General features: G+C 49.6%; 2 protein-coding genes across 2 annotated transcripts; one reads left to right on the top strand and one right to left on the bottom strand.

Annotated features, from left to right (window-relative positions):
- Positions 1-5,337: 5,337 nt before the first annotated feature.
- On the top strand, positions 5,338-10,015 carry Ndufa6 (NADH:ubiquinone oxidoreductase subunit A6). The gene is made up of 3 exons (XM_028871253.1): positions 5,338-5,532; positions 8,666-8,781; positions 9,780-10,015. The coding sequence occupies exons 1-3, from the start codon at positions 5,394-5,396 to the stop codon at positions 9,909-9,911; spliced, it is 387 nt and encodes a 128-aa protein (XP_028727086.1). The 5' UTR covers positions 5,338-5,393; the 3' UTR covers positions 9,912-10,015.
- A 1,156-nt stretch (positions 10,016-11,171) lies between these two features.
- Smdt1 (single-pass membrane protein with aspartate rich tail 1) lies at positions 11,172-15,067 on the bottom strand. The gene is made up of 3 exons (XM_028871252.2): positions 14,814-15,067; positions 13,209-13,349; positions 11,172-11,404 (listed from the first exon to the last, which is right to left on the bottom strand). The coding sequence occupies exons 1-2, from the start codon at positions 14,997-14,999 to the stop codon at positions 13,212-13,214; spliced, it is 324 nt and encodes a 107-aa protein (XP_028727085.1). The 5' UTR covers positions 15,000-15,067; the 3' UTR covers positions 11,172-11,404; positions 13,209-13,211.
- Positions 15,068-15,233: the final 166 nt, after the last annotated feature.

The following is a 15,233-nucleotide window of genomic DNA, read 5'->3' as shown; positions in this document are numbered from 1 at the left end:
ACTTCCTGAAGGCTCCCAGGCAGCGGCTGCTACTGTTGCTATGGCAATGCTGGCAGTAATGGCGGCCATGAGGCCCACCTAAATCTAGGTTCCTGGCCTCCCCATGCACAATAATCTGTCCCCATTTCCCTCTTTGTGGGGGCAAGTACCATACGCTCCCCTGTAATTGAAACTTCAGCCCTAGTTATGGGGAATGAAAAATTTTTTAAAACTCAGTATTCAGCCGGGCGGTGGTGGTGCACGCCTTTAATCCCAGCACTCGGGAGGCAGAGGCAGGCGGATCTCTGTGAGTTTGAGCCCAGCCTGGTCTACAAAGCAAGTTCCAGGAAAGGTGCAAAGCTACACAGAGAAACCGTTTCGAAAAACCAAAAAAAAAAAAAAAAAAAAAAAAAAAAAAAAAAAAAAAAGAAAAAAGAAACACAAGGAGAGAGACATCAACTGGTACTAGTATTTGTTCTCAACCCCTGGCTAACTACTACACTTAAGGTCATGGCTGGTCATTAATCCTTTTGCTCCTAGCTCTCACTATAAGATCCTGATTCCTCAACTGCCTACTTAGAAAACAAATTCTGTCAAACTATTAATGCTAATGAGACAATATAACCCCGTTCTCCCAGATGAGTCCATGACTTGACTCATGCCTGTAGAACCAATGGGAATGTAACAGTCCCCCACCCCCCCCCCCCCCCCCCCCCCACCCCCACCCCCACCCCCACTCCCGCCTTAGATAACTGACACCATGGTGGAAGTGCCATTCAGGCCTTGGAACCCAGCACACAGACAGCAATCCCTGCCACAAAGACCCTCCGCAGCAGGAAACAGCTATCACACCTTGCCCTGCTTTTTTTATATCCTCTCAGAGTTTGGAATGAAAGTTTCCTGCTGAAAGACTACACTTCCCAGCTTCCCTTGCAGACTATGGAAGTCATTTCCACCCCCATAAGAGACCAAATCCCATCTTCTGTAGACATTTTGACCATCCACACATGTAGGTGACAAGATGCCCCCTCCCTGTGAATAAACATGGTCCCGCCTAAGGTCAGAACCTAGATTTAGGTGGGCCTCATGACCGCCATTACTGCCAGCATTGCCATAGCAACAGTAGCAGCCGCTGCCTGGGAGCCTTCGGGAAGTTGTGGGCCATGCAAGGAGGACTGGGGTAGCCTAAGGTCAGACCAAGCTTGCCTGCCTTCCTTCCTTCCTTCCTTCCTTCCTTCCTTCCTTCCTTCCTTCTTCCTGCCTGCCTGCCTGCCTGCCTGCCTGCCTTCCTTCCTTCCTTCCTTCCTTCCTTCCTTCCTTCCTTCCTTCTTTCCGGTCTTCTCTCTCCCTCCAGCTGTTTTTAAATAATCTAACACTTGGGAAAACAGGGATGAGCCCCGATACCTACAGGCCTGCCATAGGAAGAGAAGTCAAGCTTGGGGCCCATAGTCAATGAGATGGGCAGAGAACAAGGTGGTAGCGTGGGCATCGGAGAAAAAGAAACCGTTGGAACCTCGCTGTGTGCCGCGGTATGACTGGCCTGGTCTTTGACTTCCCTCTTCTACTCAGAGGAAGCTACACCAGATTGCCTCCCTGCTCTGACTCCTCCTGGGCTGTGACCCTTGCCGGTGTACGGTCTCCCGCTATGGGGGATGGTGCCAACCTGACAGGCTCTAGAATCACCCAGGAGACAAATCACCAGGCGTGTCTGAGGAGTTTCTAGATTAACTGAGGTGGGAGGGACCACCTTCCTGCAGTTTCTGTTGCCGGGTGTTTCGTCCCGGGAACCACAGAGTAACTAGTGCACCTGCCGAGAGCTGGTACTGCTGTCTGTCACATCCCCTCATCATCGCACGGTAACTGAGCTGAGCTGAGCTCAGGGATCGCGCCCAAGCGTGCCTAAGCATCATCGTCTGCTTCCCTGACATGTTAGTGCATTGGGTAACATTCTGAGACAGAAAATGCATAGACCCTTAGAGCAGAGAGAGAGATCCTGAGGCATATTTCCCCCAGAGGGGCCAGCAGTACTCCAGCTAGGGTCCCTGCCACTGTTCCCCTTGGGAGCGGTGTAGCTCACATTTCAGCAACATCTGGACTCTAGCACTGTGTCAAAGGGCGGGCCTGGGCCCCTGTGGGTCACTGAAGAATGCCCACTAGGTCAGAGAGCAGGAGGTATGGCCCTGCAGCTGGTGGGGAGAGCGTGAATATCCCGAGGCAGCTTTGGGACCCTGAAAATAAGACAGCTAGGCTTTCAGACGCCGCAGATACGGGCTTTACTGGATCCCTTCTCACTTGTGGTTCTTCACTTTGGGGGTGTCAGAGGCTGCAAGCCACCCCAGCCAGAACTTTCTCGGGAAATGCAAGGCCTAGCCCCTGAACCTTTCATCCTTGCTCTCTACCACAGAAGCCTCTAAAACACAAATAGGTGGGCCCTGTGGGTCACTTGCTGAGAGAAAAATTCACTCAGCACCAAGTACCCGCTAATGCCTGGGGACTGGTCATTTGTGCTAAAAGGGTAGGTATGTAGCCAGCTAAGGCAAGTGACCTAGAGTTCCAGTCAACACACAAGGAAGTAGGAGGTCAAGGGAGACTCACTTGGGTAGGTCAAGCCTTTTAGCTACCTGGTATTTCTCCCTCTCCTTGCCAGTTCAGGAGGGTCTGGGGGAAGGACCTGTATCCCTGACAGGTCTGACAGGTGTCACAGATGGGGAACAAGAACAGCCTTGTTATAACAGGATCGGGCAGCTATCTTACCAGATGGATATACACCAACTTCCTGTTCCCCATTTCCCCTCTCCTGGGATGGGGAAGAGGAGCCCAGCAATGGGAGGAGTCAGAGTTGGTACAGATGGGGAAACTGTAACCTGGCTCCCAGAAATGTGGGGGAGCCAGGATTCAGACGCATTCCCTGATCATGCTAGGTTTGCTATCTCTTGGCACCACACAGAGCTCCTTGGCCTATCAGGATGACAACTCAAGCTAGTAGTTTTGGATTGAGCTGGTCCCCAGGGCCTCCTTGTCCCATAGTCCCCCATCTATATCCCGCAGTGGTCCATGGCATCTCAAGAGAATCCATGATGGTGATATTCTGGTTGAGACTTCAGATCTCCTTACCTCCCAGCACATGGATCTCCCTGGGAAGGGGAAATGGAATAGATTTCCAGGGTGGACTGGGGACAGGTGGGGATATGAACAGGAGGGATCAGGTTGTGGGGTGGAGGGAGAGAGTACTGGAAGAGATGACTGGAATTGGGGGGGGGGGACATTTCAAGGGTGAGGCAGAAACCTAATGCATTGGAAACTCCCAGCCTAGGGTCCCCGACAACTGTTCTTCCTCAATAATTTATGACATAAAGCCAGCCAGCACACTATGTCAACTTGGCACAAGCTAGAGTCATCAGAGAAGGAGCCTCCACTGAGAAAATGCCTCCATGAGATCCAGTTGTAAGGCATTTTTAAGTTCATCTATTTATTTTAAATCCTGGCCGCATAAGGCATTTTTTAAATTAGTGATCAACGGGAGAGGGCCTGGCCCATTGTGGGTGGTGGTATCCCTGGGCTGCTGGTCCTTGGTTCTATAAGAAAGCAGGCTGAGCAAGCCATGGGAAGCAAGCCAGTAAGCAGTACCCCTCCATGGCATCTGCATCAGCTCCTGCCTCCAGGTTCCTGCCCTGTTTGAGTTCCTGTCCTGATTTCCTTTGGTGATGAACAGCAATGTGGAAGCTGTGGAAGCTGAATAAACTCTTTCCTCCCCAACTTGCTCTTTGGTCATGGTGTTTCACTGCAGCAATAAAAACCCTAACCGAGACACATAACAAGTCCTCTGCTGACTGAACTATCTCTTCCAGTTCCTGTATACAGGGATCGTATACCCATTAAAATATACAAATATGGGTTGGCAGGATACTTCCATGGGCAAAGGCATCTGCCACCAAGCCTGATGACCTGAATTTGACCCCTGGGACCACATGGAAAACTCTTGAAAGTTGTCTTCTGACCTCTACACACACACACACACACACACACACACACACACACACACAAATACAATATACAAATGTGTTTCAAAAATAGTAAATGGAAAAATAGCCCCTATCCCTGCCAAGATAAAGACGGGGTGATATAGGGCCATACCTACACCAGCTGGAGCCACACTCAAGGTCAGCACTCTCCTGCTCAACCTGTGCCTTGCTTTTCCTCACTGCTTTCAAAGCTCCTGTCAACTGAACTTTCAGGAAAAGACAGTGGCTTCTACTCAGGAGTCAGGCAGGGAGATGACCTGTGTGTCAAGTGACTGGGATTCTGTACTGTTTCCTTGCCTGGAAAATACGAATGCTAACAACACCTACCTCCGCTATGAGATTAAACGCCATTAAACACTTAGGGCACCACTTGTCGTGGTAGTCGTTTCTTTTTCTTTACACTTGATGTCCAGTGATAACCTCAATGAGACAAGCCAGCAGAGCCAGAGGGGCTCAGAATAGATGACAGAGGGCATCAGGAGTGTAAGCCAACCTGGGCTACATAGCGAGTTCCTGCCTCAAAAAATGCAACCACAGGGGCTGGAGAGAGGGCTCAGAGGTTAAGCACACTGGCTACTCTTCCAGAGGATCTGAGTTCCATTCCCAGCTCCACAAAGTATCTCACAACCGTCAGTTCCAGGGGAGTCCATTGCCTTCTTCTGGCCTCCACGGGCACCAAAAACACACGTGGTGCACAGACATACAAGCATGCAAAACACCCATACACATTAAAAAAAAAAAAAAAAAGACAACCACAGCCAGGTGCAGTGGGACCGAACCTGCAGAGGCAGAGAAGTCACTGCAAGTTCTGAGGCCAGAGGCAGAGAAGTCACTGCAAGTTCTGAGGCCAGAGGCAGAGAAGTCACTGCAAGTTCTGAGGCCAGCTGCGAGTTCCAATCAGACAACAATGAAAAGCAACGACAATAAGTACAATTTAAAAGTGAATAACTAGAAATGGAGCTATTACTATAATCGGCCTCTCGAGGCTGAGAAACGCCAAAAAGTTCCATCGAGATGGCGCTTTTGCTACCTACACCATGTCTGGAAGAAACAGTTTTTCAAAAACACATACACAATCCATGCAGAAGTATATACTGTTACTGAGAGAAGACCGCCGCGGCCGCCAGACGTCCAAGGAACAAACTTTTGGGAAGCCTTGGCGTCGCGCACCAGATCGCCGACGGAAGCCTCGATGCTGCCCCCTGGTGGCTCCGTGAGCCGTGCCGCGGAGGAGCACGCCCTTCGCAAGGCCGGGCTTTCGGGGAGGCTTCCAGCCAATCCGAGAGTCCCCGGCCAGCCAATCCACCGCCCACTCGTACCGTAGAGGGCGGGGCGTCGCGTCACGTAGCACAGCGCTTGCGCGCGCGGAGGGGGCGGGGCTCCCTCGGCAAGATGGCGGCCAGCGGTTTGCGACAGGCTGCGGTTGCAGCCAGCACCACCGTGAAGCCTATTTTCAGCCGCGACCTGAACGAGGCCAAGCGGAGGGTGCGCGAGCTCTACCGCGCTTGGTATCGGGAGGTGCCGAACACTGGTGAGAGGCAGGGGTGCGTCCAGGGCCCTGAGGCACCTGCCCAAGGTCTCACGGCCGAGCTGAGGTCACCGACTAGGGCAGAAACGATTCCTGGGCTTCGAGGGAAGAGGGTCACTCGAGGCAGAAGTGCCCCAAACCGGGACGGAGCTTCCGAGCGATCTGGTCGCTTTGGTGGCTTTGGCTCCTGGGAGGGGAGAGCAGGGACTGTGAGTGACTCTTAATTGTAGCACACCGAGAGACAGATTGACGGATCCCGGGTCCAGAGCTAGCCCCGGGAGCCTCTGGAACCCAGGGTCAACGTACAGTTCCAGAAAGTGTCCCAGATGCCCATTGGGTTTTGTAACCAAACTGACGAAGGACTTGAAGTTATCCAATCCCCATTCTGGAAAACAAACCTGGACCATAGGAGGGAAACGACTTGGCCAAGGTCATCCGGTAGCTTCCTGGTGAAATGGCCTCTCAAGTCCCCTGTCTTTCTAACTCAGCTTGCTCTAGGATTTTGAAATCTAATCCCTACTGCTACAGAACCCTTTTCCCTTAGATGGCGGAGAGTCTCATCTGTTCACCTGATGTGGGGCCTTGAATGCAGACTGTCACCTTGCTATCTCCGTCAGTGCTGTCACTGTGCCGGATTTTAATAGGGGGCGAGTGTTCAGATGTCAGGGACATCTTTTGTTGTTGAGTAGACGTGTATTTAACTTGGACCACCACAGCTGATCTGAGGGGGAAGGCATTTTCCAATGAGTGACAGCACCATGGCGCACCTCAGAGCTGCTGAGAGGCAGCAGCAGCACTTTCCTCAGGTTCTGCCCTTTATTAGCTGTGTGACCTTGGATAAGATTCTCCATTTGTGCTGTTTGCTCATCTGTGAAATGGGTATAATACTGACTTCTTCAGGGAGTTACTTTATTAAATAGGTTACTATAGTAACTGACTTAAAGTTTGGAGAAGGCACTCATGGGGGCCGGGGAGTGTGGATTCCTCATAGTTCTTAGAACAGACTGGAATGAAACACCAAAACCAACCTCAGGCCCGCGTTACCTGAGAACAGCTATACAACACTGAGCACTTCAGTCTCTCTGGGTCTGAGGCTTCACAAACAGTAAGATTCTAAATTCCAGGTTCTGTATCGGTGTGCGTTTGCTAAGTGTCATCTTACAATCCCACTTTTTTGTTCTTTTCTGAAATTCCTGTGTAGACTGACCACCTCTCTGAGAATCTGAATTTGTAGTGTTTACCATTTCTATGATCACTGAATTTGAGTATAATGAAGGACTTGAACTTGTTTTAGACACAGCATGACCCTAATTAATGGTTTTCCGAAATTATGTTTTGGGGGGGTTGTTATTTTTTGGTGTTTTTGTTTTTTGTGACTTTCTGTTGTTTTTTTCTGAGACAGGGTCTCACTTTGTAGCCTTGGCTGTCTTTGAACTTGCTGTGTAGACCAGGCAGGCCTTAAACTCATAGAGATCCATCTGCCTCTGTGTGCCACCACACTGGGCTTGTTTTTGTTTTTGTTAGGATTTTCCCTAAACCATTGGTCCATCAGCCTGAGTTCCCAATGCTAGAATTACAGCATGGGCCACCGTTGCTGGCTGGTTGCAGTAGTTCTGTAGATCAGGGTGAACATGTCACAAGAATGCCAGAGCACAAGGTAGCCTCATTAACTGAATATACTGATCTCCTTCACCATATGTCTGAAAACCCTTGATATTCTGTCTCTCAGCCTTGTGTGCCTCGATCACCCCGCCCTTCCACCCAACACTTAATAATCCTTTTGTATCCTTGATGACATCAGCAAACCTGCTAAAGGCTGCGTGTCGGGATGAAAGTGACTAAAATCTGATTTTCTTTAGAAACACTATCTTTCTGTGTATCCATGGGACCATACAGGCCTAGGCTAACCTCCAGTTTACAGGCTGGGTACACAGGCATGTCACCACTAGTAAGTCCAGTTTACAGGCTGTACACAGCACACTCAGTAAGTCCAGTTTACAGGCTGGGTACACAGGCATGTCACCACTCAGTAAGTCCAGTTTACAGGCTGGGTACACAGGCATGTCACCACTCAGTAAGTCCAGTTTACAGGCTGGGTACACAGGCATGTCACCACTCAGTAAGTCCAGTTTACAGGCTGGGTACACAGGCATGTCACCACTCAGTAAGTCCAGTTTACAACCTGTTTTCCAAAGGACACCCATGTGGCACATCAAGTTCAGTCACTAAGTTCGTGCCGCTGTTTTAGGCACTGACATAATGGATTGCTGAATATTGTGACTTATAAAATATGTATTATTACTTTTTAAGTTTTGTGTGTGTGCGCAGCGCTTGCATGGGTACAGGTAAATGCAGTATTGGCAGAGGCCAGAGGCATGGATCCCCTGAAGCTGGAGTTACAGGTGTTTTTGAGTTGCCTGATATGGGTGCTGGAAATTGGAACTCAGGCCCTCTGGAAAAGCAGTATGTGCTGTTAACAGCTGGGCCACCTCTTCAGGCCACCACCACCCCTTTTAAGGGAGAAAGGTTTATTTTGCCATTTCAGTCCATTCTATTGAGGGGTAGGGGGTAGAGTGGCTCATGGCTCCATGATGGCAGCGGTGTATGCAGAGTTGAGTATCTGCAGGAGGTGACTGTCTCAATCTCAGTGAAGGCCTAGAGGTGTGAAGCTCAGATCTCTTCTTCCACATAGTCTAATGATTTGATGAAAGCCTTCCCTCCCTGCACCAACACTTAGCAATACCCCTCAGCTCTCGAATTCATGTGATACTTAAAACCTACACTACATTATTTTATGTAAATTTCAACTCTGGCATCTTATTTTGCGGTTACTCTATAAAATAATATGGCAGAAATATTCCTCAGTGATAGGGCTCTCACCTAACATGTGAGAGGCCCTAGATTCTATCCCAACCCCCACCCCACCCCAACACACACAGAGCACATGGGCACATCTGTACTCGCAGCTTCTCTGGAGGCAGAGTCAAGAGCACTGAGCTCCAGGCTGGGCAGTTTAGCCTGACCTGTGTCCAGGCTGAGGGTTGGGCTGTGTGGGAGCCCCTTGGACATTTCAGTGAACATCTACTAAAAACATGTTGAAACGGTCTAATTTCTAGTCATCATGTTTTCTCTTTAGTGTACTTCTTCCAACTGGACATCACCGTGAAACAGGGACGGGATAAAGTCCGAGAAATGTTCATGAAGAATGCTCATGTCACAGACCCCAGAGTGGTTGATCTCCTAGTCATTAAGGTAACTGACCCTCTCTAATGAACTTACAAGATCCGCCAGGTTGTCTTGTACTTCTGAGTTTTCAAGTGAATACTGCCTCTATTAAAAAACAGCTGCTGCCAGGCAGTGGTGGCACATACCTTTAATTCCAGCACTCATAGGCAGAGGCAGGTTGATCTCTGTGAGTTCGAGGCCAGTCTGGTCTACAGAGAGAGTTCCCGGACAGCCAGGGCTACAGAGAGAAACCCTGTCTTGAACCCCCCACTCCCAAAAAAAAAAAAAAAAAAAAAAAGACAGCTGCTAACTTAGCAGCTGTTGCTATTTCCTGGTTAAACTGGAGGTCACCATTTCTTTTATTTTTAAAGCCAGAGTCTTACAGTGTAACTCTGGCTGGTCCTGAGATCCACCTGCCTCTGCCTCCCAAGTACCAGAATTAAAGCCATGGGGGTCTCCACTTTTGAGACACTCATTATGTATCCTGGGCTGGAATCAGACATCCTCTTGTCTCAGCCTCCAAATAAGCTTGTGAGACTGCTGAAGGGGAAATCCACCGGGGCCTTGCATTTTGTGACTTTGGTGTAACGATGGCAAGCAGGAAGGATGCCACCCCTGGAAGTTACTGTCTCACGTGTATGAGAGGTGAGACACCACAACCACCAGAAGAGGAAGGCAGGATGGCTCTGGGTATGGTACAAATGAAGCCGAATTGTGGCCCTCGTGTTTCCCAGGCCAGTCATGTTCCATCAGTAGTAGGAAGTACCACAGAACTGTTACATAAAAGCAGGAAGTTAAACCAATCATGTTGCACAGTCCTGGGGACCTGGAGTCTCCTGGGACCTGTAGTTACTTCCGATTGAAAGGCCTCAGGTCATTGAGTCCCACTACCCTCCAAATGCAGACACTTGCCTTAGAAGAGTTACTCACCTAAGGCCAGTAAAAGTCCATGCCACACAGAGTACTGACCTTCAGTGTTGTGCTCTTCATCTGACGGCTTGACTACCTTTCCTTCACATGCACAGGGAAAGATGGAGCTCCAGGAAACCATCAAGGTGTGGAAGCAGAAGACACACATTATGCGGTTTTTCCATGAAACAGAAACACCGAGGCCAAAGGACTTCCTGTCCAAGTTCTATTCTGGCCATGACCCATGAGGTCACCCCAGGGGAAGGTGCATGTTAATATTTAATTATTTTAGAGTACAAATAAACTCATTATTTGGTGGCTGCTTTGTGATAAACTTGCACTGGTAAACCCATTTCCTGTGGTCTCTCACTCCTTGCCTACGTATGTGTGGCCTTAGTGTGCATGTCATGTTTACTCCCTTTTCCTGGAGTATGGTGCTTGCTGTCAACTGTATCAGATCCTTGCGTGGGGAAGCAAGAAGGGATAAGGCTTCTTCTCTGTCTAGGTTCTGTCACAGTAGATAGGAAGCTGGTGACTTAGTTACTGTAGTTGTACTTACTGTGTATGTACTTACTTATGTTACTGTAGTTGCACTTCCAAGATTGGGCATCTTGGTGTCTGGGCTTTTCCTGTCAGAGGCAACAGAGCCCACACTGTGGAGACAGCAGTAGGACTGACAAGATAATCTCTTTTCCCCTGGTAAATGGATGCTCAAGGCCTAGACCTTCTACTTAGAAGCACTGGTCCTTAAACATGCAATTAACTTCCTACTCATTGTACTCAATGCAAACAGAGAACAGAATCATCCTACTACTCTGCACTTTTTTTCCCCCAAACAGGCTCTCATGTAGCCAAGGATAGCGGCACACTCACTCTATAGCCAGGGATGACCTTGAACTACCAATGTTCTTGCTTCTACCTCCTTCCCTGGACAGTCCTGAATGCTGGAGAAAGGTACTCAAGAGTCTTTAGATATAATTACTGAGAAACCCCACAGCACCAAGGATCCCTGCCCCCAGGGGCCCAAGTTTTACAAAATATTCTAACTATTAAGAAGTAACAAAATGCCACATTTGGCACATGGCAATCCCTCCAGGCTTAAGGCTGTTGTTAGCCTAAGTGGCTTTGAGGAAAGTTTCTGCTGGACTTTCGTAAAGCAAAAAAAATGTTTAAAAATCTCAGGGTAGGGGTGGAAAGATGGATCAGTGGTTAAGAGCATTTGCTGCTCTTGCAGAGGACCCAGATTGGTTCCCAACACCTACATGAGGCAACTCATAACCACCTCTAACTCCAGCTCCAGGAGGGCCATATGCCTTTGGCCTCCAAGAGCACCACAAACAGATACAGTTAATAATTAGAAGGGAAAGGTTCTCAGTCCCCCTTGATGGCGTCTGTGGTTGTGGACAGCCAGGATGTCCTGACTGGTAATAAGTAAGATGCTTCTTGGATATGGAAGAGAAACAACAAAGTGCACTGAGCCCACTGGGAGTGAGAAACGGGAACAGCCATTCGTCACACACAGCTCCTATTTATTATGTTACTCGTAGTTGGCTTGCTTGTTATTTCCAGTGCTCTGTGGACAGCACATTTGAGGGACCTCCCAAAGCATAGGGTTCTGGGCTGTTGTCACAAACCGTGAGGTCAGGCTGAGGGCTTCCCCTGACCCTTCTGCCCATAGGGAAGGAGCCGAGCGTGCCACCACTCCATCTATTAGTGCTTTCTCCTTTCTGTACTTCATGCCCTGTAAGAAAGGCAAGCATCAGTCACTTTTAAAAGACAGTCTCATGTAGCCCAGAGTAGTCTCACACTCACTGCAGCCAAGGATGACCTTGAACTTGTTCCTGCCTCCACCTCCGCAGTGCTGGGATTACTGGTGTGTGCCACCAGGCCTGGGGCATTTCCTCTTCTGCTTTCTGAGATAAGGTGTCCTTTTACCAAGGCTATCTTTGAGTTCTGCCTCTACTTCTTTGGACGGGGATCAGAAAAGCTGGCAATACTCCACCAGGCTTTAGCAACAGTCACTTTCAAATAGGAGGTAAAGGGAGATTTAACCAAGACAATGAAGAATGGGTGGAGTTAAGACAGAGTAGAACAATGGGCCTGTACTTGGAAATGGGTTAGAATGAGGGTGACTCAAAAAAATGACTCCTGGGGCTGGAGAGATGGCTCAGCCAATCAGAGCACATACTGATCTGGCAGAAGACCAGAGTTCAGTTCAACAAGAAATGATTCACAGCTACCTGTAACTCCAGCTACAAGGGACCTAACAGTCTCCTGGCCTCCATGAGTACTGTATTCATACACACAGGCACATAAATAAATGTTAATAATAATAAAACAATGGCTCCTGCAGAGAGCCCACTCTGAGACACCACAGAAGACATGGCCCTCTCAAGGTTACTTCCTCCTGTGGTTGGGAACATGGAGGATAAAAATGACCTAGAAGGTATGACCAGATCACGACAAGAATGCCAGGCAGAAAGGCAGGAGTGTCCTTGCCTGTGACAGTCTAGCCATGCAGCACACATTACAGCACAGGAAAGCTGAAGAGGAAGAGCACTAGGAGCCCTAAGGGTCTGTGAGCAGGACACCGGCTAGGCCAGCGCACAGTGGAAGGACTGACAGCAGTAACAGGGTGCACAGCTTTAATCCCAGCGCTCAGGAGACAGGCCGGCCGATCTCTGTGAGTTCGAGGCCAGCCTGGTCTACAGAGGGAGTTGTAGGACAGCCAGAGCTAACTATCTCAAACAAACCTGACAGCACTGAGGATTTGCTAGCTGCCTTTTAAAAATTACTTATATATGTGTTTGCCATGTGTGTGGGTGCCCACCGAGGCCAGAAGAAGGTGGTGTATCCCCTACAGCTGGAGTTACAGGTGGTTGTGAGCTACCCAAAGTGGATGCTGGGACTAGAACTCGGGTCCTCTGCAAGGGCTAATGGCTGAGCCGTCTCTCCCACCCCTGCCGGTTTCTAAATTTCAGTATGAAGCAGCTGGCCTCACTAACTTGGTCAAGAACCCGGGATGCCAAGACCTAACTTTGCTCTCAACCTCAGACACCAATTTCAGAGCTCTGTCCTGATGCATCTGTAAAAATCCTACAAGATTCCCTCATCCATCTCAGGACTGAAGGTCCTGCTCTGCATCCCCCCACCCTTCTCCCCATAATCCCTTTTTATTTGTATTGCTTCATTCCCTTTACCCCTCTCATAATTTACTGTTTTACCCCTTCATCTCTGAGGCAGAGATTATATGACTTGTATAAAGCATATTAAATCAAGAAAATGTTGGTTGACTGAATGAAGGTACATCAAGGACAACAGGAAAGCTAGCTAGGATCTTAACCTAGTTGTAAGAGATAACAGTGAATCTGTTAGTCAAGTTACCCCCATCCAACATAGGAGAAAGACAAAATATCTGAAGTGGGTGAACTCATTGAGTCTTCTGCCCTGAATGTCCAAACGCTGCTGCAGGCCAGACTGCATCACGGATCATACACTCCACCCTACTCTTGTTCCTGTCCAATTAGGAGAAAGGCAGGTCTTACCTGTTAATCGTCATCGTCGTCATCCTCTGGAACAAAAATGTCATGCTCCTCAAGTAAAGCAGCAAAGTTCTTGCTAATGAGTGTCCCAACATAGAGAAAAGGGATCACAATGGAGAAGACACGAAGGAGACCAAAGGACATCTGCAGAGAGAGGCATGCTGTAAGCACTGGAGACCAGTGGCTGCATCTCAATCCCTGGCCCTCAGGGGCATTTCCTGCAATGCCCCAGATCCAGACACCAACTGATTTTTAAAGTCTTTGGAAAAACTCAGAGCAACAAAGAGACAAAGTGAGTTTTGTGACCATCAAAATCGATACCAGAAAGAAAAGCATAAAGCTAAACTAAATTTAGAAAAATAAGTAACTAAAAATTAGGGCACAACCAATTCCTTGCAAAACCCATAAACAACTGGATGAGAGCACTAGGATGGCTAGACTGTGATCAGATCTACACACATAAAAGTGAGTTTCAGGGGCTGGAGAGATGGCTCAGTGGTTAAGAGCACTGGCTGTTCCTCCAGAGGACCTGGGTTTGATTCTCAGCACCCACGATGTGGACTTTCTTAAGCAAGTAACTCCAGTTCCAGGGAACACCACACCCTCTTCTGGCCTCTGTGGACATCTGGCACTTAAGTGCTGCACAGACATACATGCAGGCAAAACACCCATGCACATAAAGAATGAGTTACGAAAGGATGTGCAGTTAAGGGTTCTTCCATACAGTTCTCTTTTAAGTAACTGGTTCCTGCTGCCCGAGAAACTGTCACATTAAACTTTAAAAACACGAAAAGACAGAGTGGCCTGGAGGGAAGCCGGTGACATTTCACTGGCATTTGCTTTCTGGTTTCCCAGCTGTGCCTTTTTATAAAGCAGCTGCACCTTCCTGCTTCTTGCTGTGGACCCTGACTGCAGTCAACTGTGAGTACAGGTCAGACTACCTCTAAAAGATTCCGTTTTCCCTTCAACTCCACACGGCCCTGCGGTTAAAAAGCACACCTTTGGTCTACGAGACTTTACATTTTCCTTAGGGGCACTGCGGGCAAATGACAGCGTTCAGTGGTGGGGAAAAAAAAAAAAAACAGGACGTGGTCCCGGGTTGTCAAGACCTAACTCAGCTACCAGCTTCGGACGCCAGCTCTGCCCCGATTCACCTGTTAAAAACCCTTCTGCAAGGTTCTCTGCACACTTCTCGGGATAGAAGGGCCTGCTCCGCGTCTTTACTAAGTAGATTACTTCCGCATTGCCTCCTCACTTCCTCAGGATTGTTTTATCCCATCACCTCTGTGGCAGAGATTGCACGACCTCTATAAATCGACACAATCGACTCTTCTTCTGGCCACAGAAGATGGGTCATTGCGCCCCTCGAGATAAGACAGTGCACGTCCCGCTGCTGCCTTCCAGCGTGTGTCCAGGAACCCAGCTTAACATTTCCCACCACCTGTCAAAGTCCGCAACCCAACTGGGCACAATTGAGTCTGAGGTCCACGACCCAAACCATGCCAATACTGTGATTGGCCCGTGCGCCTGTCCATCAGCACAGGCCACACTCGTTTCCCCCAGTGATTGGCCTCGATCCCTTTGCCCCGCCTCCAGTCAGACACTCACTTTCACCGGCTTGGGCAAAATGGCTCCGCTGCGAGTCACGATGACTGACCTCGCCGGTACCAGGCTGCGACCTGAGCTACCCGGTGCGGCGGGAACATCGCCACCTCTCGTCCCCCTCGGCCTGCTCCAGAGAGGCCCTGGTCGGACTGCTACCCGGGCCAGCCGGCAAGCCGCCGCGGACGCCATCTCCAGCTCCGCCCCTCGCCTCAGGGATCCACACCCCGCACGTCCGGTGCGGCCCTCTCGCAGAAGACCCGCCCCCAGGCCTCGCGAGACTCTGGACCTACACGGAAGACGCAGCCCTCACGCCTGCGCAGTGCCCGCGTTCCTGTCGCGGTGGGAAAGCCCTGGGCGCCCGCCCGGCGTGGTGACGTCAGGAGGACAAGGACGCGCCTCCCGGGCTCCGGAGGGCGGGGCCGT

Source organism: Peromyscus leucopus, chromosome 20 (assembly GCF_004664715.2).
Source record: "Peromyscus leucopus breed LL Stock chromosome 20, UCI_PerLeu_2.1, whole genome shotgun sequence".
Lineage (NCBI taxonomy): Eukaryota > Metazoa > Chordata > Mammalia > Rodentia > Cricetidae > Peromyscus > Peromyscus leucopus.
This window is presented reverse-complemented; position numbering and strand designations above follow the sequence as displayed.